Raw genomic sequence first — 25,297 nt, 5'->3', positions numbered from 1 at the left:
AACATGGATTTTTTTTTCGATAGTAAATACTACAGCTGTATGTGATACGTGATTGTTGAATCCAGAGGACGCAGAACCAAGGATACAGAGGAACTCTGTGCAAGGAGGGCCTGCCATGAACTACGCATGGCCTTCCCCTGCATGGGGCAGCCACCCCAACCCCTTCCTTGCTAGAGAGTCAACAGCAATCTATCCACAGAGCTGGAGAAGGCGCTGAAGACAGACAGGCAAAGGCTGTGAGTTTAAGTCAGAACACAAAAAGACTCTTCCTTCATCGTTTCAGTGTTTTGTTCCTTGACAGTGTGGGAATGGGAATGTTAGATTGATGAGGAAAAAATCACAACGTTCTTGTTCAGTTCATTCAGTCGCTCAGTTGTGTCCGACTCTTTGCGACCCCATGAATCGCAGCACGCCAGGCCTCCCTGTCCATCACCAACTCCCGGAGTTCACTCAGACTCACGTCCATCGAGTCCATGATGCCATCCAGCCATCTCATCCTCTGTCGTCCCCTTCTCCTCCTGCCCCCAATCCCTCCCAGCATCAGAGTCTTTTCCAATGAGTCAACTCTTCACATGAGGTGGCCAAAGTACTAGAGCTTCAACTTTAGCATCATTCCTTCCAAAGAAATCCCAGGGCTGATCTCCTTCAGAATGGACTGGTTGGATTTCCTTGCAGGCCAAGGGACTCTCCAGAGTCTTCTCCAACACCACAGTCCAAAAGCATCAATTCTTCAGTGCTCAGCTTTCTTCACAGTCCAAGTCTCACATCCATACATGACCACTGGAAAAACCATAGCCTTGACTAGACAGACCTTAGTCAGCAAGGTAATATCTCTGCTTTTGAATATGCTGTCTAGGTTGGTCATAACTTTCCTTCCAAGAAGTAAGCGTCTTTTAATTTCACGGCTGCAGTCACCATCTGCAGTGATTTTGGAGCCCCCCAAAACAATGTCTGCTACTGTTTCCACTGTTTCCCCATCTACTTCCCATGAAGTGATGGGACCGGATGCCATGATCTTCGTTTTCTGAATGTTAAGCTTTAAGCCAACTTTTTTGCTTTCCTCTTTCACTTTCATCAAGAGGCTTTTTATTCCTCTTCACTTTCTGCCATAAGGGTGGTGTCATCTGCATATCTGAAGTTATTGATATTTCTCCCGGCAATCTTGATTCTAGCTTGTGTTTCTTCCAGTCCAGTGTTTCTCATGATGTACTCTGCACATAAGTTAAATAAGCAGGGTGACAATATACAGCCTTGACGTACTCCTTTTCCTATTTGGAACCAGTCTGTTGTTCCATGTCCAGTTCTAACTGTTGCTTCCTGACCTGCATACAGATTTCTCAAGAGGCAGGTCAGGTGGTCTGGGATTCCCATCTCTTTCAGAATTTTCCACAGTTTATTGTGATCCACACAGTCAAAGGGTTTGGCATAGTCAATAAAGCAGAAGTAGATGTTTTTCTGGAACTCTCTTGCTTTTTCCATGATCCAGCAGATGTTGGCAATTTGATCTCTGGTTCCTCTGCCTTTTCTAAAACCAGCTTGAACATCAGGGAGTTCACGGTTCATGTACTGCTGAAGCCTGGCTTGGAGAATTTTGAGCATTACTTTACTAGTGTGTGAGATGAGTGCAATTGTGCAGTAGTTTGAGCATTCTTTGGCATTGCCCTTCTTTGGAATTGGAATGAAAACTGACCTTTTCCAGTCCTGTGGCCACTGCTGAGTTTTCCAAATTTGCTGGCATACTGAGTGCAGCACTTTGACAGCATCATCTTTCAGGATTTGAAATAGCTCAACTGGAATGCCATCACCTCCACTAGCTTTGTTCGTAGTGATGCTTTCTAAGGTCCACTTGACTTCACATTCCAAGATGTCTGGCTCTAGATTAGTGATCACATCATCATGATTATCTGGGTCATGAAGATCTTTTTTGTACAGTTCTTCTATGTATTCTTGCCACCTCTTCTTAATATCTTCTGCTTCTGTTAGGTCCAGACCATTTCTGTCCTTTATCGAGCCCATCTTTGCATGAAATGTTCCCTTGGTATCTCTAATGTTCTTGAAGCGATCTCTAGTCTTTCCCATTCTGTTGTTTCCCTCTATTTCTTTGCATTGATTGCTGAAGAAGGCTTTATCTCTTCTTGCTATTCTTTGGAAGTCTGCATTCAGATGCTTATATCTTTCCTTTCCTCCTTTGCTTTTTGCTTCTTTTCTTTTCACAGCTATTTATAAGGCCTCCCCAGACAGCCATTTTGCTTTTTTGTATTTCTTTTCCATGGGGATGGTCTTGATCCCTGTCTCCTGTACAATGTTACGAACCTCATTCCATAGTTCATCAGGCACTTTATCTATCAGATCTAGGCCCTTAAATCTATTTCTCACTTCCACTGTATAATCATAAGGGATGTGATTTAGGTCATACCTGAATGGTCTAGTGGTTTTCCCTACTTTCTTCAATTTGAGTCTGAATTTGGTAATAAGGAGTTCATGATCTGAGCCACAGTCAGCTCCTGGTCTTGTTTTTGTTGACTGTATAGAGCTTCTCCATCTTTGGCTGCAAAGAATATAATCAATCTGATTTCAGTGTTGACCATCTGGTGATGTCCATGTGTAGAGTCTTCTCTTGTGTTTTTGGAAGAGGGTGTTTGCTATGACCAGTGCATTTTCTTGGCAAAACTCTTTTAGTCTTTGCCCTGCTTCATTCCACATTCCAAGGCCAAATTTGCCTGTTACTCCAGGTGTTTCTTGACTTCCTACTTTAGCATTCCAGTCCCCTATAATGAAAAGGACATCTTTTTTGGGTGTTAGTTCTAAAAGATCTTGTAGGTCCTCATAAAACCGTTCAACTTCAGCTTCTTCAGCGTTACTGGTTAGGGCATAGACTTGGATTACTGTGATATTGAATGGTTTGCCTTGGAGATGAATAGAGATCATTCTATCGTTTTTGAGATTGCATCCAAGTACTGCATTTCAGACTCTTTTGTTGACCATGATGGCTACTCCATTTCTTCTGAGGGATTCCTGCCCGCAGTACTAGATATAATGGTCATCTGAGTTAAATTCACCCATTCCAGTCCATTTTAGTTCGCTGATTCCTAGAATGTCGACATTCACCCTTGCCATCTCGTTTGACCACTTCTAATTTGCCTTGATTCACGGACCTGACATTCCAGGTTCCTATGCAATATTGCTTTTTACAGCATTGGATCTTGTTTCTATCACCAGTCACATCCACAGCTGGGTATTGTTTTTGCTTTGGCTCCATCCCTTCATTCTTTCTGGGGTTATTTCTCCACTGACCTGCAGTAGCATATTGGGCACCTAATGACCTGGGGAGTTCCTCTTTTGGTATCCTATCATTTTGCCTTTTCATACTGTTCATGGGGTTCTCAAGGCAAGAATACTGAAGTGGCTTGCCATTCCCTTCTTCAGTGGACGTTCTTGTTACCTGTTTCTATCTGATATTTGGTGTCCCATTAATCACAGTCAGCGGGTTCTGGGGATACTGGCTCATGCTGCTTACATTATTAAAAGACTAATTTGTAATGGAGTTAATTTTAAGAGAAAAAAATTTTTCTAGCAAAACAATCTATGTGAGAAATTAAACCAAGATCAGAAGGCTGCTTCGAGAGTCCAGTAAGAGAGATGTATGACCGGAGGAGCCTACGGCAACAGGTTTCCTCCAGACAGGCTAGATACACAACACCCTTCTTCGTGGATGAGGGTGTAGTTGCCCTGTCAGGTAAACAATGCCTGTTCTTCCTGCCCGCCCATGTTTCCCAACCAGGTCTAGCTTTTTGATGCTCCAAGCTATCTTTTAATTGTAGCAAGAGTAGATCCTTAGTGGTTGTAAGGTTGATAGTGGTGTAGTGGTTGATAAAAAATTGATACTTTCTCATTTGGTCTGTAGGGCAACTGATAAAAGAGGCATGTTTGTAATTGTTTTACACTGTGTGTGTTAGTTGTGTCTGATTCTTTTCGACCCCAGGGACTGCAGCCCATCAGGCTGCATGGAATTCTAGCTCCATGGAATTCTCCAGGCAAGAATACTAGAGTGTGTAGCCATTCCCTTCTCCAGGGGATCTTCCTGACCCAGGAATTGAACCCAGGTCTCCTGCATCACAGGCAGACTACTGTGAGCCACCAGGGAAGTCCAATTGTTTTACAGAAGATGCTCATCCTTAATAACTTCAATCTGTGTCTGATTGATCAAAGACGGTTTATTTACAGCAGGCACTAGTCTCTTCTTAACAGCTCATAAAACATTCTCCTGCTTTTCAGATTAACGTGTTGCCTAATAAAGATGAACCTTCAAGTTGCTTACCAATGGTTTCTATTAATCATACTGAATGTATCCACATGGACCAGAACAACAGCAACATATACAGCCTTTCATTCTCCCTCCATGTTCCAACCCACTGGCAAGACTTCAGGCCTGTCTCCAAAGCGCATCCCCAGGCCATCTGGTTCTCTTCACCTCCATTCTCTTCACCCCATCCAAGCCAAGACCAGCTCTTTCCATCTGATCTGCTTGCTTCCAAACTATTCCTCCTCCTCCAAATTCATTCTCTGTTCTATGGCCAAAAAGAGTTTGGAAAATGCAAATCAGACCGTGTTGCTCCTTTGTTAATGGTTTCCCACTGCCCTCAGGATAAAATCCGGTTTACTTTGGTCCACTGGCCTGACTCATCTGTGCCCTGCCAACCTCTCTGACCTTCTCTCTTGCCTCTTCCTTCCACCCCACTCACCCAGCTCCAGGCCCAGGGCAGCCTCTCTGTCCATGAACATACAAGATGCCTTCCTGCCTTCAGGCCTCCACACAACTGCCCTCTGGGGTATGTTGTCTCCAGTTGATGATAGTAATCATGCAACTTGGGCACTTCCCTAAATGCTCTGCTGCTGCTAAGTCACATCAGTCGTGTCCAACTCTGCGTGACCCCATAGACGGCAGCCCACCAGGCTCCCCCATCCCTGGGATTCTCCAGGCAAGAGCACTGGAGTGGACCTACATCTGTTCATCTATACATAGCCAGACTGGGAGCAGGCACGACACCATTACAGATGAAGCTAGTGAGCAGCAGAGCTGGGATCTGACTCTGACATCTGCAGTGTTAACTCCTGTATTGTTATGCCAGTCCCATGCTGTTGCCTTTCACAAGCCTGCACAGGGCGGCTCTTCTGGCCACTGAGTCTCAGCTCAAACAGTGGCCCCTCAGGGAGACCTTCCAGGGACTGCTCTCCAATCTTTTTTCCTCCATTCCCACTTGGCACTCTCCAGCATACCATCTTCTTTTATTTTCATAGCTTTATGATGTATCTGAAACTGTTGCTAACTTTTGTTTACTTGTTTATTGTTTATCCTCCTTCATAAGCTTAATGTAAGCTTCCAGACAGCAGGGACCTTGTCTATCCCATTAATTCCTGTGTGTCAGACACATAAGTGGAACCTAATTAATACTTGGTGAATGAATAAATAGTCAGCCAGGATAGAGTTCACACTCAATTGGATTTCATCTTACAGAATTAAAAAAGTCTCCAAAAGTATATTGTGGCTAGAAACAGGGACCCTCTGTATTTCAGTTCCTGAAATGATCTATTAAAAGTGGTGTTGACCACCTCTAATAGTCCCAAAGAAAACCAGATGGCGAAATGGCAAGATCTGTGTTGTGGTGTCAGTTGGGTCCGACTCTGCAACTCCACGGACTGCAGCATGCCATGCTTTCCTGTCCTTCACCATCTCCTGGAGTTCGCTCACATTCATGTCCATTGAGTCGGTGATGCCATCCAACCATCTCATCCTCTGTCACCCCCTTTTCCTCCTGCCCTCAATCCTTCCCAGCATCAGGGTCTGTTCCAACGAGCCGGCTCTTCACATCAGGTGGCCAGAGTATTGGAGCTTCAGATTAAGCATCAGTCATTCTAATGGATATTCAGGGTTGATTTCCTTTAAGATTGACTGGTTGGATCTCCGTGCAGTCCAAGGGACTCCCAAGAGCCTTCTCCAACACCACAATCTAAAGCATCAGTTCTTTGGCGCTCAGTCTTCTTTATGGTCCAACTCTCATATCCATACGTGACTACTGGAAAAACTATAGCTTTGACCAGACGGACCTTTGTTGGCAAAGTGGTGTCTCTGCTTTTTATACTCTCTAGGTTTGTCACAGCGTTTCTTCCAAGGAACAAGCGTCTTTTATTAAAACACAGTAATTCTTTATGGGTCTAGCATGTGTTAGGTTACACATCTTATTAATACCCTCCACCCATTCCACAGCATGCATCTGCAGGAAAGCTACACTGTCCCTCTTCACTGCTTTAGCTACTTTTGTCAGTTCATCTTTCTTGAGATGGAGCAACCAGGACAAAACCTCAGGTACAGAAGCACCACAGCTTTGTGTAATGCCCCAAACTCCGCGGGTCTCTGGACAGAATAAGCACACTTGTTTAAGCCAGAGGCTCTCAGCTGGTGTACCATGACAGCTCTTCACAGGAGCACTGCAAATTTCAGTCCATGTGTAATGTGCTTTTTTGCTTCAGGTAAATATTAATGTTGTTATTATTTGTGCGATTCTGCTTAAGGGAGGCTACGCTTCTACCAATATGAGTTAAGAAACATGGCACCATATTAGATAAGACTGTTTATGTGAGAATGTTGTTTTGAGAGTATATAAAAGAGTGAGATCAAAGACATAAATAGTTCTCTCAGTGTCTTGATGCTAAAGAGCAATCATGAAACAGTGTAACCCATGGATACTCTCTGGCTATGAGCATCGCTGTGCCATAGTTATACCATAATTATTGCTGAGATGTGTGGAGTCTTTTTGAGTCTTTTAATCCTCTTAAACATGCCACCAAATTATCTAGTAATCAAAAGTGTTCCATGAACACAGAGGTTAGGGATCATTGCTATAGGAAACAATACGTAAGAGTTCAGAATATTTTTTCTGGGTCATAAATGATGGCTTAGAACTTATCATATAATAAGCAGATTTTGCTTTCTAACTTTATTATATATATTGCCTACATCAAATTTCATTTAAGTTTTCTTCCCACTCTGTGATATTTTTCTGTAGATAAGCCCAATTTCCTAAGCATTGTACTACCTCAAAAAGCCTCAAAAAATTTCAGACCAGGAGTTTGGCATGCAGAAAAAAACTTAGTAATTTATTGCATGAAGGAAATGACCAATTTATTAACAATTTATTGGAGACCTTACTTTGGGAAACTTTTCAAATGTACTGGAAAAACCCCTGAGAACTAAACTAGAGATAGAGATATACAGAGGTAGCTTGGGCACTGAGGAATTGTTACCCACCTGCACGCACCAGTTTTCTCGGCCTTGCTCAAACAGCTATTTATAATCTTGCCAAAGAGTGAATAGTAAAGGCTAAAAAAATGCTCAGCTTAGCTGTGAAGGTCACCATTTAGGCTAAATTCATAGGCTTAGGGAAAGAAAATTGAAAGCAAGGAAAGGGGAAGAGGAAAGAAAGCTGAGAGGAAAATAGAGGTCAGAATGAGAAGAAAGGAGGAAGGGCATCTCCCTCCGTTCCTGGGCTGTGACCTCGGCTGCTGTTCAAAGCAGCACAGGTAACCGCTGTGTACTCAGCACACTGACAGTCACTCTGGGGGATGAAAAGAAGACAAGACCCTTGTCCTCAAGAATTCACAGTCTGGCTAGGAAGATAAAGTAATCTATAGGAATCAAGAGTGTTGAATTGTGAGGTCCTACTGGGAAAGGGAATTCAGAGAAGCAAGAACTTAGTGTGAACAAAATAATCAAAGAGGCTCTCATGGAAGTTTCAGACACAAGTTGGCGTTGAGGATGAATAGGATTCAATAAGCAGAGGGAAGAAATTTACAGAGAGAAGGAAAAAGGTATGGCTTGGAAATCTATGAGAAGGTCAGAGCGGGAGAATTCAGTTAGTCTTTAAAAAAAAAAAGGTTTAGCACTTTTATGCCCCAAAGACCACAAATAGAAAGGATTCAGCATCAGTCAAAATGAAAAGGAAAGGCGGTCTTCATAAGTCAGATTCTCACCGTTAAGGTGTTAGGGAATAGGCTTCGGTTCCACTCAGTGTTTTTCTCCCAGTACTGCTAGGTAGTTTTTTTAAACCGCATAATAAAGAATTGGTGACATTTATAATAAAACACACAGAAACAGCTCACTATGAGTTACTTTGCTCATTTGGTAGTCTAGTGACATAATCTATGGCCTCAACTCAGGTAAACATATTTAAATATACATACACTGCCCGTCTCTCTCTGTGTTCTTACCTCAGGTTCCTTGGGATTTGTGTAAAGCTATTTAAGGAAAAATAAACAGCATTTAATTTCTGAAACTAGATTACTCCTCACAGAATACATTTGCTATGTGAAGAGTTCAGTTTGTGCTATATTAATTGAGTACTAAAACACATATATGCATAGATTATATATATCTTGAGATACACATTTCAAGCTAGAGGTGGAATAAGCCCTAATTCTGTGAACACAGAGAGGCTTTGGAGTTTCCATGAACACTGACTGTAAGGAAATTGACAGCCAGGTATTTTACAATTACTGCAGCTGAGCTATAAATAAATTCTAAAAAATTGGTTATGGTTTTAAAATTTTAAAATAATTTATACATCTAAGACTCTCAGTAGTATTGTCTCATATTTTCCTTCTGTTCTTAATGACATATACCATGCTATAGCCAGCAGCATACAAAACTTCAGAAAAGTCTGCAACACTTCAAAAACAAGGAACTTTGAGTCTGTAAAGTAACTCAGAAAATGAAATCCTGATAGCTAGTAGATAGAACAGACAGTATATCCTATATATTTCCTCAGTTATTATAATATGCCAAAGAAATATATAGACTATGACATTTTAGTAAAAGTTCTGATAGAGTTTTTTTTTAATTCCAAAATGTCATAGGACAGACAATGAAATTCAAGGAGGATGGGACACAGTACACAGCTGAACCTTTCACTTGCCAAAAGACAATGAAGCAGAGACACAGGCTTAGTTTAAATGTGTACTTACTGTTAGTACTGCCATGTGTAGCTGTAAGAGAAGAGAAAACTGTTGTTACTACACACTTGCACCTGTGTTATTGTTTTTTTCAATAAAGTCTAGTTAAACTATGACATCAGAGATGTTCCAAAAATTGGGGTAGAAAAAATATTCAAAAGGTCAGAGAAATGGATACTAATCCATTCATCCAAGTGAGTTCTGCTGGGGAGGGGAAGGATGAAAAAAAAAGATACTATACTTATACATTCTAGTTTGGGAGGCAAAAGATACACAAAATAATTCATGATAAGAGTTAAATATGCCATAAGCATCTCTAAAACATTTTGCCCTTGGAAAGGAATCTACTAGAGTTAAAAATCTGAAGTCTGATATGAGTTCTACAAAACCCCTGCCCTCCCTACGTATACATTACAAATCAGATTCTCTCTGTTTGAAAGAATAACAGAATACATAGATACAGAGACAGAATCAAGTCTATCACAAACTTTTAAACACTGTGATACAGATGAGAAAATTTTCAGGACCATAACTTCGTATCAAATTATTCACCTATTTCACCCAAAGGACTAAAACTTTAGTGACGCTGTGTGGCCATTTTGGTTACTGCATACAGTTGATTTTAAGACTACCCAGTGAAACTCTAACTTACATTATTTAAGTAATAGCTCATTCATTCATTCAAAAGTAGAAATGGCCCCTGATCTCAGGGAACATGCAGACCAGCAGGAGAGGACAGAAAAAAAAAACCACACACACACACATAGGTACATCATCACAAGTGTGTTCATTGCTATGAAGCAGTTAGGTTATGAACATTAAACAGATGGACAATCTAGGCTGGGAGAAGGGTGGCAGGGGGCCGGGGCTTGTCAAGGAAAGCCTTTCGGAGGAAGTAAATATTTAGGCTGGGACATGAAGGATAAATTGGAATTAGCCAGATAAAGGGTGTGGGGTAGGGAAGAAACTTTTGCAGGAAAAGCAACAATATGTACAAAGGTTAAAGGCACTCAGCATGTTCTAGAATCCTTGTGTGGCTTGAACTTGGTGAACAATGGTGAGATTGATGCCTTAGAAAGTGTGATCCCTAGGCCAGCAGTCTCAGCATCACTTGGAACTCGTCTGAAATGAAAATTCTCACACCAGAAATTTGGGGGTGGAACCTGGCAATGTGTGTTTTACCAGGCCCTCCAGGTGACTCTGATGCAAGCTAACATTTGAAAACTGCTGCCTTGGACTATTAACTTATTTAATTCTCAAACAACCCTGAGGTAGGTTCTAATATTACTGTAAAGAAACCCTAAGAGGTAGGTTACATGCCAAGACACAGGAATTAAGTGGCAGAACTAAGATTCACTTCAGGCTGGCTTTTTCCAAGCCTTGAGCTCTTACCTACATTGCACTGCCCCTCAATGATGGACACTCAAGAAATGTTGCTCAATGAATGGACAGGAGAATGAATGAGTGCTGTTTGGTGTACTGATGATGGCCTTCTACCCCTCTCAACCCATCTAAATACTAAGGGCCTTCAAATCTCAGCAGTCATTTTCTCCCAAAGACTTCCCTCATGCCTCTCACTGGCTGTAATCCCTTTTCCATACTTCCTTTGCACATGACCAGTATCTTGCCTTTGGCATTACATCACTTTCTAATGAATATCATGATTATTTATACTTGTGATAAAGATGATTTTTTAAATAAAAATATCAAACTGATATGAAAAAACTCAAAATTTAATAGCCCATCCTGGCACAGGTAGAGACCAATCAGAAAAGGTGCCAGCTTAGCCTTAGGCTGGGTTCCTGGAAGCTCCCCCTGAGCCAGCTGTCATCCCTTATAATTGCTAGCTTATGGAACAGTCTGGGGAGATCCAAGACTCCCCAGAGACTGGTGGGGTGAGGGGGAGGACACGGTGGGAGTCGTTTGGGGCCTCAGAGAAGCATTTATTTAGCACTGGATATAGAGTACTTCAGTATTTTAACAAAAGGTACAGCCACACCAGTGTTCACTAGCTGATCATCAGTTGTGCATATGAATGTCATTCATCTTCTGCCTTGGTCATAAGCTCTTTGTGTGCACAATCTCAAATCTGTTTTATTCTTGCATTCCTCAACCTCCCGGTCAGTGCTGAATAACTCATTAGTAATAAATGTTCAATGAAAAAGGAAATGTATCAGTGCAACTAAATAATCCAATGTAAGGCTTACTCACCTTAAGTTTTCTTAACGGAATAGGAATTGAAAAGGGGTAAAAAGACACAGATGGGGAAAAGGAGGAAGCAGCGGTGCAAAGTTAATTTATTAAATTATCTCTTCCACTAGACTGGAGCTTCTAATTTTTATACCCTTCGCAGCTGTCTTGGGCAGTGAGGAAAATCTAATGCACTTAAAATTCAGGCTGCATTTTTCAAAATTCAAGCTATAATACTAGCTATTTTGAGGGAACAGGTTATATACATGTGCCAAACATAGACAATGAAATAACTAACACAGAATAAAAATCAAGTATTCAATTCCACTTTTTCTTTTCATATCTGCACATTGCATCACCACGATTTTGAAGCAGCACAATGTGCTGAATGCCAGATTCTTGTCTCCCCTGTCCCACATCCTGTGGGTCTCGTCCAGTGACTTCAGAGGAAATTCTGTGGTCAAAAAGATACACGTATGTAAAAGAGAAAACTGAGGGTGTCACTTCTAACTGATGTAAACGAGACATCAACAGGACAACAGAGACACAAAGTAAAAGAAGCTGGTTCATGAAGGCATATGTAGGAACTGGTGTACTGTTAAAACACAACAAAATAAAGGCTAAAATCTTCTTTTAAAGGGATAAAGGGTGAGTCTTTGATCCTGGTATAAATTTAAAGACGTTCTTACGTATCTCTTTTCCAAAGCATCAAAACAACCTTGAATCCTGTCAAGAAATAAATGCTTGATGTCAATTTGGATCAGATGCAAAGTCAAAAAGAATCCCAAGTACAAAACCAATTTACTTTTTTTGCTTTGAAATACTTTAAGTTGATAACCACCTCACCTTTCACCCATTTAATCATTTTCTAGAAACTCCTAGTATGTCTTAATGTATTAACAGTACTTATAATAAATAATACGTAAGCAATTTTGAGGTAGGGAATCACATCTTATTTTTCTTTTTGCATCCTGTAATGTTTAGTGCACTGACATGTATTTGATAAGTAATCAAATTTTGATTGATATTTTTCTTCCTTGTATAAAGTCAGTATTCTTAAAAAAAAAAACAAACCTAAATCAGTACCTTAAAATAACATTGGATAATTGTTACACATTTCTAGGAAGTTGTAAAAAAAAAAATACATGGATAGAAAGAAAAGAAGAAGGCAACAGTTTTAAGGAAATGATCTTACCAAATAAAGTCTTATGGGTAATTTCAGCCATAATAAAAATAATGCTGTTCAACTTTGGTGGAATTTCAGTTACTTACCACTTGATAATATGCAGTGACCCAGGACATTTTTTATCTTCTCGGAGGATTTTTAAACTGAGGTCTACAAAAATAGAAACATAGTCTGCTGTACTAAAACTGTCCATGCTAAATAAGGGTATTTCCTTTCATGATTTTATTTATACCACGTACTTAGTTTTATAGCTTATAAAAACATTTTGAATCTCTAAATGTCTAATTTTAAAGCAAATCCTGTGTTGGTGACTGGCTTAGTTCCCGTTTTTACTATAGATTAGAATCTCCTCTTCTACAGGGTACACAACTGAGGTGATTGTGAGATCAATGTGTCACTTCTCTGCTTCTGCTGAATTTTAAGTTATCATGAGGTAGTACTGAGACCAGCTATATCAAGCAATTTAAAATATACACCTCAATCTCAAATCACTTATCTGGTATTTCTCTCAGTGGGGGGAAAAAAGGGATAAGAAATTTTTCAGGGGTTATTCCTCAGATATTAATTTCCATCTGAAATTCAACCACCTTACTATAGGAAGGAAGAATAAGAAAAGCATTAACAGTCTGGTTTAGATTAGTCTTAAATTGATTACTGATTCATGTATGACTTCGTATAAATCACTTCTCCTTTTCATAGTGTTTTCCTATTCTAAAACTGATGTTACCTCTGTTGCTGTTGAGGGATATGAAAATTATTACTGGGCATTTTGATGTCATGTGCTACTGTAAGTATAAAAACTGAGAGGAAAATATATAACTTCCATTAAAACTATCACAAAAGATAAAGCTGTAAACAATGGTATTGCTCTCCATGCATGGGTTAGTGATTGGCACACAGTAAGTGCTTAATTAATTACCCCAAACGTGGCTTTCTCCAATTCTATATTCCAAACAAGAGGAGAAATGACAATTATATGCTGCATAGAAACATTTTCACTATTACAGATTTCTATCCTGGCCAGAAGAGCACAACACAAATGAGGCTGTCACAACTGCAAATATGCTTTTGTGTTTACAGCACACATGGATTTCATTGATGCGCATGTAGAGAAGCAAATGGTGTTTAAGAAAAAATAAATTGGAATGAGGCCTAAGTTATCATTAAATACAGATGTGAGAAACAAAGTAAAATTAGATTTTGAAAAATAACATCTTACAAGGAAACTTGTAGCCCTCTAAGCCCTCTATATTTATTTTCCAAATGATACTCTCCCACTTTGGTGACAAATCAGCAAGATTTTCTGAATGGTTATCACAATCTAGCTTTTTTTAAAAATAAGATTTTTGAAAAACTGAAGAGTCCTAGCTAGGTACATTCTTCTTAATACAAGAGAAGGAAAGGAGACAGAAACAGCTTGTAATACAAGGAAATGAGATCATAAATTTAAGGACATAAGAAATAAAAGGAGGAAAACTAGAAGAGAGAGAAAATAGAGAAAAGAACAGAACTGATTGGAATAGTGATTGCTGACATCTCCATGTCAATCAACAGATGGTTTGGGATGGGTATGCATTTTTTTCCAGCTTATTTCTACATGTGAACAGAAAGAATTTTTAAAAACTTCTCAATGAAAGTTCCTCAATGCGGAAGTCTGTCTCAAAGTTGACACACAAAACAGTGTGAACGTACAGCACCCACAGAGGTTCCAACCTGGCCACTGCTTTTGTGGGTGTAGTTTAGAATTACTGGGCTTGTCCATACAGATTTCTTTTTTCTTCAGCCTGTCATTTGGTATCTAGCCAGGAACTAATGGTTCCTACAGGTAAAACCACTACACAGAGTGAAATTAAAATGGAAAATGAATTAGCAAATTGATCCTGACAAACAGGCCCATGACCTGGAATTACCACACTCCATGAGAAATTAAAGTGTACTCCTGCCAAATAGAGGGAAAGGGCCGCACCAGCCAAAGTAACCATTTAGTTAGACTTTACCATCCAAATGGCGTTCTCCGTAAGAGCTCTCTGGAAATAGGCCCCGTAGATACGTTATACACGAGATAGAAGTAGCAAAAAGTTTCTTCACCATTATCAGTGACTCATGCTCGTTAGTGATTTGAGATGGGAAAACTGTTTTCTAGGAGGGAGGAAAAAATGAAAAAGATTAGTATTCTTTAATATAGTCAGCCCATCATGTCATTACCACAAGCAAAATGGAAAGACTTTTCAAGACCTCAAGTCTGATACCTTTGGAGATAATCAAAAGGAAACAAGCCTTTGAATATTGCTTTAAATTAGATCTTCACTGGCAAGGTAGAGAAGAAAGGTAGAGACAGGTAGTCAAGTAAGTCAAGACTAATATAATTTATTTTACAATGATCTGTGGATCTGAGGCAAAACTGGGAGTCTGATGATGTGATCCTCCCTTTCACTCACTCAGAAGGCGCTGCCACCCGCCCTTTGCCCCTCCATCCTGTTCTCTCCTCTCCAGTCGCCAAGCAATCCTATCATCGGCCTCATCTCAGTCCCCATACGTGCGACTCTACTGCAGTGTCTGACACTTTTGCCCACACTCGCTCTCAGCTTCCGTAACACTATTTTCTTGTTTTTTTTTTCCCCCATCTATCCTCCATAGCTATTTCAGTCTCTTTTTTTTCCCTTCGGATTTTCTGGGTGTTGCTCCCACCCCAGAATTCTGTCTCCAGTCTTTTCTCTTTCTATAGCTCTCTCTTCTTGAGTCATTTCGTCTAGTCTCATTGCTTTACCTGCAGCCAGTACAGAGAAAATGTCCTTATTTCTGTTCTGAGCTTGACTTCCATGTCTATTTTCCCAACATCTATGCCCAGACCACTTTGTAGACCTCTCAGTTTCTCTCTCTCACCCTGACTGAAACCTGATCCCAAGCTTCAACCTCAAACAAATGAATCAGTGTCCACTTCAGTCAAATCATCCAAGCCAGACGCAGAGTCACCTTTGGCTTCTCACGCCCCTCCATACTCCATATCCAATCGCTCAGCACTCTTAATGCTATCTAGAAGCAACTCGTTGTCTCCTTTCTCTTCTCCCCACTGCAGCAGCCTCTGACCTCCCCGCCAGTCATTCTTTTCAATCTGTCCTTCACGTTGCCGTCATCATTCACTTGAAAGAATACAAATCTTATCATAACACTCCCAGCGTTCACACAGGATAGAATTCAAGTGCGGCATTTGGGAACTGTCAAAACCTTAGCTCTGCCCAGTTTTCTTGCCTCATCTCCCAGCGACCCCCCTTCATCCTCTCCCACGCACCCTACTCTTTAGCCACACGCAGCTGCTCTTCATCGACTATTCTGCTACCACGTGTTTTCACCTTTTGTGCTTTGCTTAAGCAAAAGTTCTGCACTGTAGGTGACTCTCACACATGAAGCTGAGCACAGGAAACCTGGCACAAATGAGTACTACTGCATGACTGCTCCTATACAAGATGCAAAAGCAGGTGAGATGAGTCCATGTTACTAGAAGCCAGGATGGTAAAGCTCCAACAACCTTGTTCAAATTCAGAGGTCTTTAAACTATGGTATGCAGTTTCAACTGTTCAGTTTTAGTAATTCTGTTACCTGGAGGCAGGTACTACCCACGAATATGCCTTTAGATGAAAGAGAACGCCCCCAAAGCTTTTCTGTATCCAGATCTGGTTCTAGAATGTCTTCTGGACATTCTGGACATGATTTTGCAATATAAGCTGCTTCCTGGGTACACTATATAGTGAAATGAATTATCAGTTCATCCTTTTGGTCAAACTACATTATATTGTTTTTAAAAAGATATAATTATTACTCTTGCATGTATGAGAGGAATTTGGGGGGAAAAATTAATAGAGATCTTAAAGCCAGCCTAAGGCTATTTATTTGTATTCTGTAACCAGTGGAAAGGCAGCAGGTTTGATCGGGTCAGTAGAATAATTGTTTTAGGAATATTAAGCTATAGCAGAAGTAGGAAAGATCACAGTTCAAAGGGAATTTGATATGGAATGTGCACGTGTCTGCATGTAAGTGTGTAAAATTTTACGGAAAATTGCTTTTTGTACCCATAGATTCTGAGAAATTAAGGTTCTTTGGGGTTAACTGGGTAATAGCTGGCATGATATGTATATATAATAACTTACTGAAAACATGCCAAAACTTAGAGACAATACTTCAGTAATAACCATCTGTAAAATTAAATAATCTAAAAATATAAAGACATTTATTTTAAATATGGAATCAAAAGGGCCATTTGTAGTAATGAAGATCAATGATTGGAAAAGGCCTCTAGAATTGTTATTTTTCTATACTCCAGGAATTTTTTTCTCAGCTCAACTGGTCTAATATTTTAAGGGGTATCATGCACATTTTCATAAATGTCTAATACATGAAAATACTGTGGCTTAATAATAGAAAACTATTATAAGTTATTTTAATCAGAAAGTGTGCTAATGACGTAAGTAATGTTGGACAGCTCAACTGTCAAGCTGTCTGTGTGTGAGTCGCTCAGTCGTGTCCGACTCTTTGTGACCCCATGGACTCTAGAGCTCAGCCATCAAGTTACATGTGTGTGTTAGTTGCTCAGTCATGTCCAGCTCTTTCAACCACATAAACTGTAGCCCACCAGGCTCCTCTGTCCATGGGATTCTCCAGGCAAGAATACTGGAGTGGGTTGCCATTTCCTTCTCCAGTGGATCTTCCCGAACCAGGGACTGAACCCGGATCTCCCACATTGCAGGCAGATTCTTTACCATCTGAGCCACTAGGGAAGCCCTATGGCAAGTTATAGTATTTCTCTGAGCTTCAGTTTTCTCCTTGTTTCAAGGCTTAATTGAAATAATAATACCAAGCCCTTGGCACAGTGCCCAACACATGTAAGTGCTGAATAAATGTTAGCTTCTATAGTAATTATTGTTGTTTTCAGTAAAAAAAAAAAATAGCAAAATCATACAGTCACTTGAAATTTGCTGGGAGAAGTAGTTCATGCAGTCCAAACTACAAAGACAAAGATCTGTTTATATCAAAAGGTCAATGTGTTAATTGACAGCGCAAAAAATAACTGCCAAACTGACTGCAATTCATCTACCCAGCTAAGCATTCTCACCCCAGGAAGGAAGCACACTTAGGAAATCCGATGAGATCAGGAGTCTGCTTGTTGAATGTACTGAATTCAAGCCAGAAAGATGACGGCTTTCTCTCTGCCCTAATTCTCCTTCAACTTCAATCCTTCCTACCTCTGCTACAGCTTAATATTCTTAAAACAGTAATTTACTCAACTGTCCTGGTAAAACTGCTGACTTTCCACTGACTTCAGAATAAAGCATAGGCTCCTTACTTGGCCTGGCTTTTAAGATCCACACTAATTTGTCCCCAAAGTTCCTATTCCATGAATTTTCCTACTTCTGTCCAACATGATGAAGCCCCACTCCAGTAAGGATGGGTTCTTTGTTACTCGCTGAAACACGCCATGCTCATTACTTATTTGAGCCAAGGCATATGCTAGTTTTTCCTCATGGAATTCTCTTCTCTCTCCTCCATCCTAACCCTTTTCATTATTTAAGGCCCACCTTAAATCTTGTCTCCCTCCTGAGGAATATACAAACCATTCTAGTCTATACAACAATCCCTAAATTTCTATCGTTTGTATTGTTTTACTCTTGTCACAAACATTTAATGCGTATACTGCATTGTATATTGACTTGCCTCCTGTAAGTCATTTCCCCAACCAGATTATAAACTTCTGGAACATGAAGATTCTGTTTTTTTTTAAAATTCTCTCAGGAAAGAACACAGTGTTACATATCTATTACGTAATACTAAGCTCTCAGTGAATAAATGAATGGTTCATTAATGGCTGTCATGGGACAAGATAAACTGCCAAGGTGAGCCCAGCAAGGCTGCCTGGCCCTGGCGTGCTCCCTCAGGGTCCTAGCTTCTCTCAGTGCCCTCTCCTTCAGTTCTTATAATTGCATCAGTGTGTATCAGAAGCTTCCTAATTGTGTCAGGAAGCGAATGTCTAACAAAGAACCTTTCTCTTTAAATATTTTTTTTGGTTTCTGATTTCTTTTACTCTTGCTGTTGTTCAGTCACTCAGTGTCTGACTCTTTGCAACCCCATGGACTGCAGCACGCCAGGCTTCCCTGTCCTCCACTATCTCCTGGGGCCTGCTCAAACTCATGTCCACTGAGTCAGTGATGCCATCCAACCATCTTGTCCTATGTCTTCCCTTTCTCCTCCTGCCTTCAATCTTTCCCAGCATCAGGGTCCTTTCCAAAGAGTCAGTTCTTCACATCAGGTGGCCAAAGCATTGGAGCTTCAGCTTCAGCATCAGTCCTTCTAATGAATATTCAGGATTGATTTCCTTTAGGATTGACTGGTTTGATCTCCTTGAAATCCAAGGGACTCTCAGGAGTCTTCTCCAACAACACAGCCCAAAAGCACCAATTCTTTGGCGCTGAGCCTTCTTTATGGTCCAACTCTCACATCTATACATGACTACTGGAAAAATGGTAGCTTTGACTATACAGACCTTTGTTGGCAAAGTAATGTCTCTGCTTTTTAATATTCTGTCTAGGTTTGTCATAGCTTTTCTTCCAAGGAGCAAGCACCTTATAATTTTGTGGCTGCAGCCACCATCGGCAGTGGTTTTGGTGCCTGAGAAAATAAAATCTGTCATGGTTTCCACTGTTTCCCCTCTATTTGCCATGATGCGACCGGATGCCATGATCTTCGTTTTTTGAATGTCTCATGAGATGAACCTTCATCTGAAGATGCTTCAAGCCTGAAATCTAGAACTCTTCCCTCAACTGGTAGTTCTCCGGACTTATAACTTCACAAAACTCTTTTACTCTAGAAAGTCTAGATATATAAACATGAAATAAGCACCCAGGAAGTTACTTCATAGGAATCTATTCTAATTTCCTGAACATCCTCAGTCCATTAGCCAGTTAAAATGTATACATACTCTGCCAGGATATTATGTGCCAATTAACTGATAAAGCTGCTGTTTTAAAAAACACCAAAGATTAAAGTCATGATTCTGAATTAACTCACTAAATAGTCATTGATTTTCTTTTAATTCTTAATAAATACCTTAGATGTCTTGTGAATTCTGATAGAGCGAGAGAGCTGAACAGTGGCCATGATAGTAATGTATCAGGATTCTTTTAACAAATCTAACCTGTAGAAAAAAAAATTAATTAGAGACCTTGCCTAACATAATCCTTTTCTTATACATCTTCCAAAGAACTGTATAATTAGCATTTGATTGTATTCTTTGGAAAATAAGTTTAATAAACATCTCCACTACCAATTTTCTATAAATTAGAGTAAGATCTCTGGATTAGTTTTTCCAACCACCCAAGGAAAATATAAGCTGACTTACTAGTTCCCAAATACATTTGGAGAATAAATTACAAATCCCCTAAAGGTTCAACAATGTATTTTACTCATCTTTGTTAGTCCCTCAGAGTGTTAACAGTGCTCTCTTTATAACAGGGGCTTAAAAAGTATTTCTTGAATTAACTTCACGTATAATTGATTTTCAAAGTCAACTCAAAAATTAGAGTTTCATACCCATTAGGATGGCTATTCAAACAAGATGGAAAATAACAAGTGTAGGTGAAGATGGGGCAAAACTGGGCTCCTTGTACACTGCTGGTAGGAATGTAAGGTGGTGCAGCTGCTGTAGAAAGCAGGGTGGCAGTTCCTCAAAAGGGTCAATAGGTTTACCATACCACCAGCACTTCCACTTCTAAACTCAGAAGTATCAAAAAGTGTTAGTCGCTCAGTTGTATTCAACTCTTTGTGATTCCATGAACTGCAGCCCACCAGGCTCCTGTCCATTGGATTTCCCAGGCAAGAATACTGGAGTGGGTTGCCATTTCCTTCTCCAGGAGGTCTTCCCCACCCAGGGATCAAACCCATATCTCCTGTATTGCAGGCAGATTCTTTATCATCTGAGCCACCAGGGAAGCCCAAAAAGTATTGAAAGGAGGGATTCAAACAGACACACACCAATGTTCAGAGCAGTATTATTTATAGTAGTCAACAGGCAGAAACAACCCAAAGGCCCAGGAACAGCTGAGTGGGCTTTTAAGTACGGTATATACAATGGAATGTTATTCAGTATCAAAAAGTAATGAAATTATGATATATGTTGCAACATGGGTAAATTTGAAAACATTATGCTAAATGAAATAAACCAGACACAAAAGGATGCCTATCACATGATTCCATTTGTATGAATAGAGTCAGATTCATGGTGACAGAGAAGAGAACAGAGGTCACCAGGGGATACGGGGTGGAAGGAATGGGGAGCTCAATTTGTACATAATTTCACTCAGGATGATGTAAAATTGTTAGAAAGGGGTAGTGGTAAAGGTTGTCCAAACGCTGTGAATGCACTTAGTGCCACTCAGTTACACGCTCAATGGCGGCTGAGATGATAAATTTTGTTATATACATTTTACCACAATAAAAAAGCATTTATGTTTAAAAATACATACGGTTTTCACTCTATCACTTCACTAACAAAAAAGAAGCAAATTTCCCTTTTTCTTTTTAAAGGACTTAATTGTAGTTTCAAGATTTTATGGAGTTCTGACCAAAATATTAGTAAAATAAACCACTTCAAGAAATTCTGGATCACCTAGGATAGCCTGTGACTTGATTTTGTGTATAAATTAACGCAAGATTCTCGACGATTTTGCAAATAAAGGAGGGCAGTATTATTTAAGGACATTGCCACAAGGTGGTGATAGAGATTATAAACAGGTAATAATTTCTCTCAATTTACTTCTTCAGAGTAGCACTAGGGGACACCCTTTTACAAGATTTAAATGAGACTGACAACCACCTGATAGTCCTTTGGCCCTTAAAGATCCCAAGGTGTCTTTTGTTGACTTCAGATTATAACCTTTGTTTTTGAGCATAACCTTCAAAACTGACTCAATATGATCACTGTCTCCTTTACAACTTCAAGAAATAAAATGGGAAAAATAAGTAACTACAAAAGTTTACACTCCAGTTTTGACCCAGTAAACCAAGATAAACTACCACTTCCCTGGTGGCTCAGACAGGAAAGCATCTGCCTACAGTACGGGAGACCTGGGTTCGATCCCTGGGGCAGGAAGATCCTCTGGAGAAGGAAATGGCAACCTACTCCAGTACTCTTGCCTGGAAAATCCCATGGATGGAGGAGCGTAGTAGGCTACAGTCCATGGGGTTGCAAAGAGTCGGACACGACTGATCAACTTCATTTCATTGAGGTAGTTATTAGAGACAATAAATAATAGGGAATAATTATTTCAAGTGGCTTTCTATATTGGTGTGTTTTAAAATAATTTCTCTATGATGGCAAGGTATTCTGATGGCATTTCTAGAAAATCAAGTCCTGAATACAGTATCAGGCTATTAGAACACAATGCATTTACTACATCCATGTATTTGGAATATATGAATAACCTGGTTTAAATTGATATTATCGCTGAAAGCCCAAACCTCCAGGATACTTGCTTTTGAGAAGGGTTTCAAAGCTAATCACTATTAAGCATTTGGTACTTATCTGCGGAATTAACATTTATAAAATTAGTGAAGTTAAATTTTCCAGACACATATGCATGTATACAGAGAAAATTAACTGCACTGCTAGTGCAGTCTGGGAGAAAGTCTTTGGAGTTAAGGAACCTGGGTTCGAATTCTGCTCAACTACCTAGCAACTCTATGTTTTGGTCAAATTACTTAGTCTTGCTGGGCCTCGGGATCCTTTTTGTAAAAGGAGACAGTAAACCCAGCTTTTCAGGGCTCCTATAGTGTTCATCAGGACTCCTATAGTGTTCATCAGGACATGTATTTATCTGGAGAGGAAACACAGCATAGTGGTTAGGCACATGAACGTCTGCAGAGCCAAACTGCCTGGGATCGAGCCCCAGTCTGCACTCCGATTGCCATGCTGTTTCATGCACACGTTTGCCTCAGTTTCCCCATCTGTAAAATACAGTCAGTGATAGTATCTATTCAGGTATGACCTAAATCAAATTTCTTATGATTATACAGTGGAAGTGAGAAATAGGTTAAAGGGACTAGATCTGACAGAGTGCCTGATGAACTATGGACGGAGGTGCGTGACACTGTACAGGAGACAGGGATCAAGACCATCCCCATGGAAAAGAAAGGCAAAAAAGCAAAATGGCTGTCTGGGGAGGTCTTACAAACAGCTGTGAAAAGAAGAGAAGCGAAAAGCAAAGGAGAAAAGGAAAGACATAAGCATCTGAATGCAGAGTTCCACAGAATAGCAAGGAGAGATAAGAAAGACTTCCTCAGCAATCAATGCAAAGAAAGAGGAAAACAACAGAATGGGAAAGACTAGAGATCTCTTCATGAAAATTAGAGCTACCAAGGGAACATTTCATGCAAAGATGGGCTTGATAAAGGACAGAAATGGTATGGACCTAACAGAAGCAGAAGATATTAAGAAGAGGTGGCAAGAATACACAGAAGATCTGTACAAAAAAGATCTTCAAGACCAAGATAATCATGATGGTGTGAACACTAATCTAGAGCCAGACATCCTGGAATGTGAAGTCAAGTGGGCCTTATAAAGAAGTCAAGTGGACCTTAGAAAGCATCACTACGAACAAAGCTAGTGGAGGTGATGGAATTCCAGTTGAGCTATTTCAAATCCTGAAAGATGATGCTGTGAAAGTGCTGCACTCAATATGCCAGCAAATTTGGAAAACTCAGCAGTGGCCACAGGACTGGAAAAGGTCAGTTTTCACTCCAATCCCCAAAAAAGGCAATGCCAAAGAATGCTCAAACTACCACATAATTGCACTGTTCTCACATGCTAGTAAAGTAATGCTCAAAATTCTCCAAGCCAGGCTTCAGCAATACATGAACTGTGAACTCCCTGATGTTCAAGCTGGTTTTAGAAAAGGCAGAGGAACCAGAGATCAAATTGCCAACATCCGCTGGATCATCGAAAAAGCAAGAGAGTTCCAGAAAAACATCTATTTCTGCTTTACTGACTATGCCAAACCCTTTGACTATGTGGATCACAAGAAACTGGAAAATTCTGAAAGAGATGGGAATACCAGACCACCTGGCTGCCTCTTGAGAAACCTGTATGCAGGTCAGGAAGCCACAGTTAGAACTGGACATGGAACAACAAACTGGTTCTGAATAGGAAAAGGAGTACGTCAAGGCTGTATATTGTCACCCTGCTTATTTAACTTATATGTAGAGTACATCATGAAAAATCTGGGCTAGAAGAAACACAAGCTGGAATTAAGATTGCCAGGAGAAATATCAATAACCTCAGATATGCAGATGACACCACCCTTATGGCAGAAAGCAAAGAGGAACTAAAAAGCCTCTTGATGAAAGTGAAAGAGAGTGAAAAAGTTGACTTAAAGCTCAACATTCAGAAAACTAAGATCATGGTATCCCATCAGTTCATGGCAAATAGATGGGGAAACAGTGGAAACAGTGTCAGACTTTATTTTTGGGCAGCTCCAAAATCACTGCAGATGGTGATTGCAGCCATGAAATTAAAAGACACTTACTCCTTAGAAGGAAAGTTATGACCAACCTAGATAGCATATTCAAAAGCAGAGACATTACTTTGCCAACAAAGGTCTGTCTAGCCAAGGCTACGGTTTTTCCAGTGGTCATGTATGGATGTGAAAGTTGGACTGTGAAGAAAGCTGAGTGCCGAAGAATTGATGCTTTTGAACTGTGGTGTTGGAGAACACTCTGGAGAGTCCCTTGGACTGCAAGGAGATCCAACCAGTCCATTCTGGAGATCAGTCCTGGGTGTTCTTTGGAAGGACTGATGCTAAACCTGAAAGTCCAATACTTTGGCCACCTCACGCGAAGAGTTGACTCATTTGGAAAAGACTCTGATGCTGGGAGGGATTGGGGGCAGGAGGAGAAGGGGACGACAGAGGATGAGATGGCTGGATGGCATCACCGACTTGATGGACATGAGTTTGGGTGAACTCTGCGAGTTGGTGATGGACCGGGAGGCCTGGCGTGCTGTGATTCATGGGATCGCAGAGTCAGATACGACTGAGCGACTAAACTGAATAGTATCTACATTCCAGGGTTGTTGTGAGGACTAAATATTATTTGTAAGGCATTTGGAACACTGTCCGACACACATTTCATTATATGCACGTTTAGTTTTAAATCTGATATTTGTGTCTGAACTTGTTTTCTTCCCACCTCCCAGTTGTTCCTTCTCACTGTCATCTTCAGGCTTTTTTCCTTGCCCCATTTTAAGCTTTTGGTGCTCTTCACGGTTCTGTCCTAGCTTTTTTCTTTTTAACATTTTAAACACACTCCCTGGGTGAACAAATACATTCTCACTGTTTCAATTACTATTCTATTCTAACAACTCTTATATGTATACCCCGACCTACGTTTTGCTGGGGAGTTGCAGATCTGTACCTCTGACTATGAACCAGTTTCAGCTGGATTTTCCCAGCATATCCAAATGTGAATCCTTTTGCCCTAAACCGATTTCTGTTCCTTAGCTGAGTGGATGACAGCATCAAATACCTGGGTTTCTCAAGCCTAAAAACTCTGACTCAGCTCTGTTCCCTCCTCATTCCTACAGCCAGTCTCCTAATGTTTCTCAAGCGTCCACTCCTTACTTGATGCACATGGTTGTCATCTCTGCTTTAGATCAGATCAGCTTCATCTTTCGCCTGGATTTGTTCAACCACCAGTCTGTCATTGGCCTTACCCATCTCCAGTCTGTTCTTGGTATTGCAGCCAGAGTATTCTTCTTAGATTACCAACAGGACTCTGAAATTTCCTGGACTGAAATGCTTCCGTGGGCCCCTGGTGCCCTCAGGATGAAATCCAAACTTCTCAAGATTGGGCTCAATCCTCCTTAGCCACATCTCT

General features: G+C 40.3%; 1 protein-coding gene across 1 annotated transcript in view; it reads right to left on the bottom strand.

Moving 5' to 3' along the window:
* Positions 1-19,528, bottom strand: part of HORMAD2 (HORMA domain containing 2) — a 57,442-nt gene extending 37,914 nt beyond the window's left edge. The window contains exons 1-6 of the mRNA XM_069557244.1: positions 19,478-19,528; positions 14,380-14,521; positions 12,469-12,532; positions 11,886-11,922; positions 9,019-9,039; positions 8,266-8,292 (exon numbers count right to left, since the gene is read on the bottom strand). Of these exons, the coding sequence (XP_069413345.1) occupies positions 8,266-8,292; positions 9,019-9,039; positions 11,886-11,922; positions 12,469-12,532; positions 14,380-14,521; positions 19,478-19,528 (342 nt within the window). The remainder of the gene's footprint in view (positions 1-8,265; positions 8,293-9,018; positions 9,040-11,885; positions 11,923-12,468; positions 12,533-14,379; positions 14,522-19,477) is intronic.
* Positions 19,529-25,297: the final 5,769 nt, after the last annotated feature.

The sequence above is a fragment of the Ovis canadensis genome, chromosome 17 (assembly GCF_042477335.2).
Source record: "Ovis canadensis isolate MfBH-ARS-UI-01 breed Bighorn chromosome 17, ARS-UI_OviCan_v2, whole genome shotgun sequence".
In the NCBI taxonomy this organism is placed as follows: Eukaryota; Metazoa; Chordata; class Mammalia; order Artiodactyla; family Bovidae; genus Ovis; species Ovis canadensis.
This window is presented reverse-complemented; position numbering and strand designations above follow the sequence as displayed.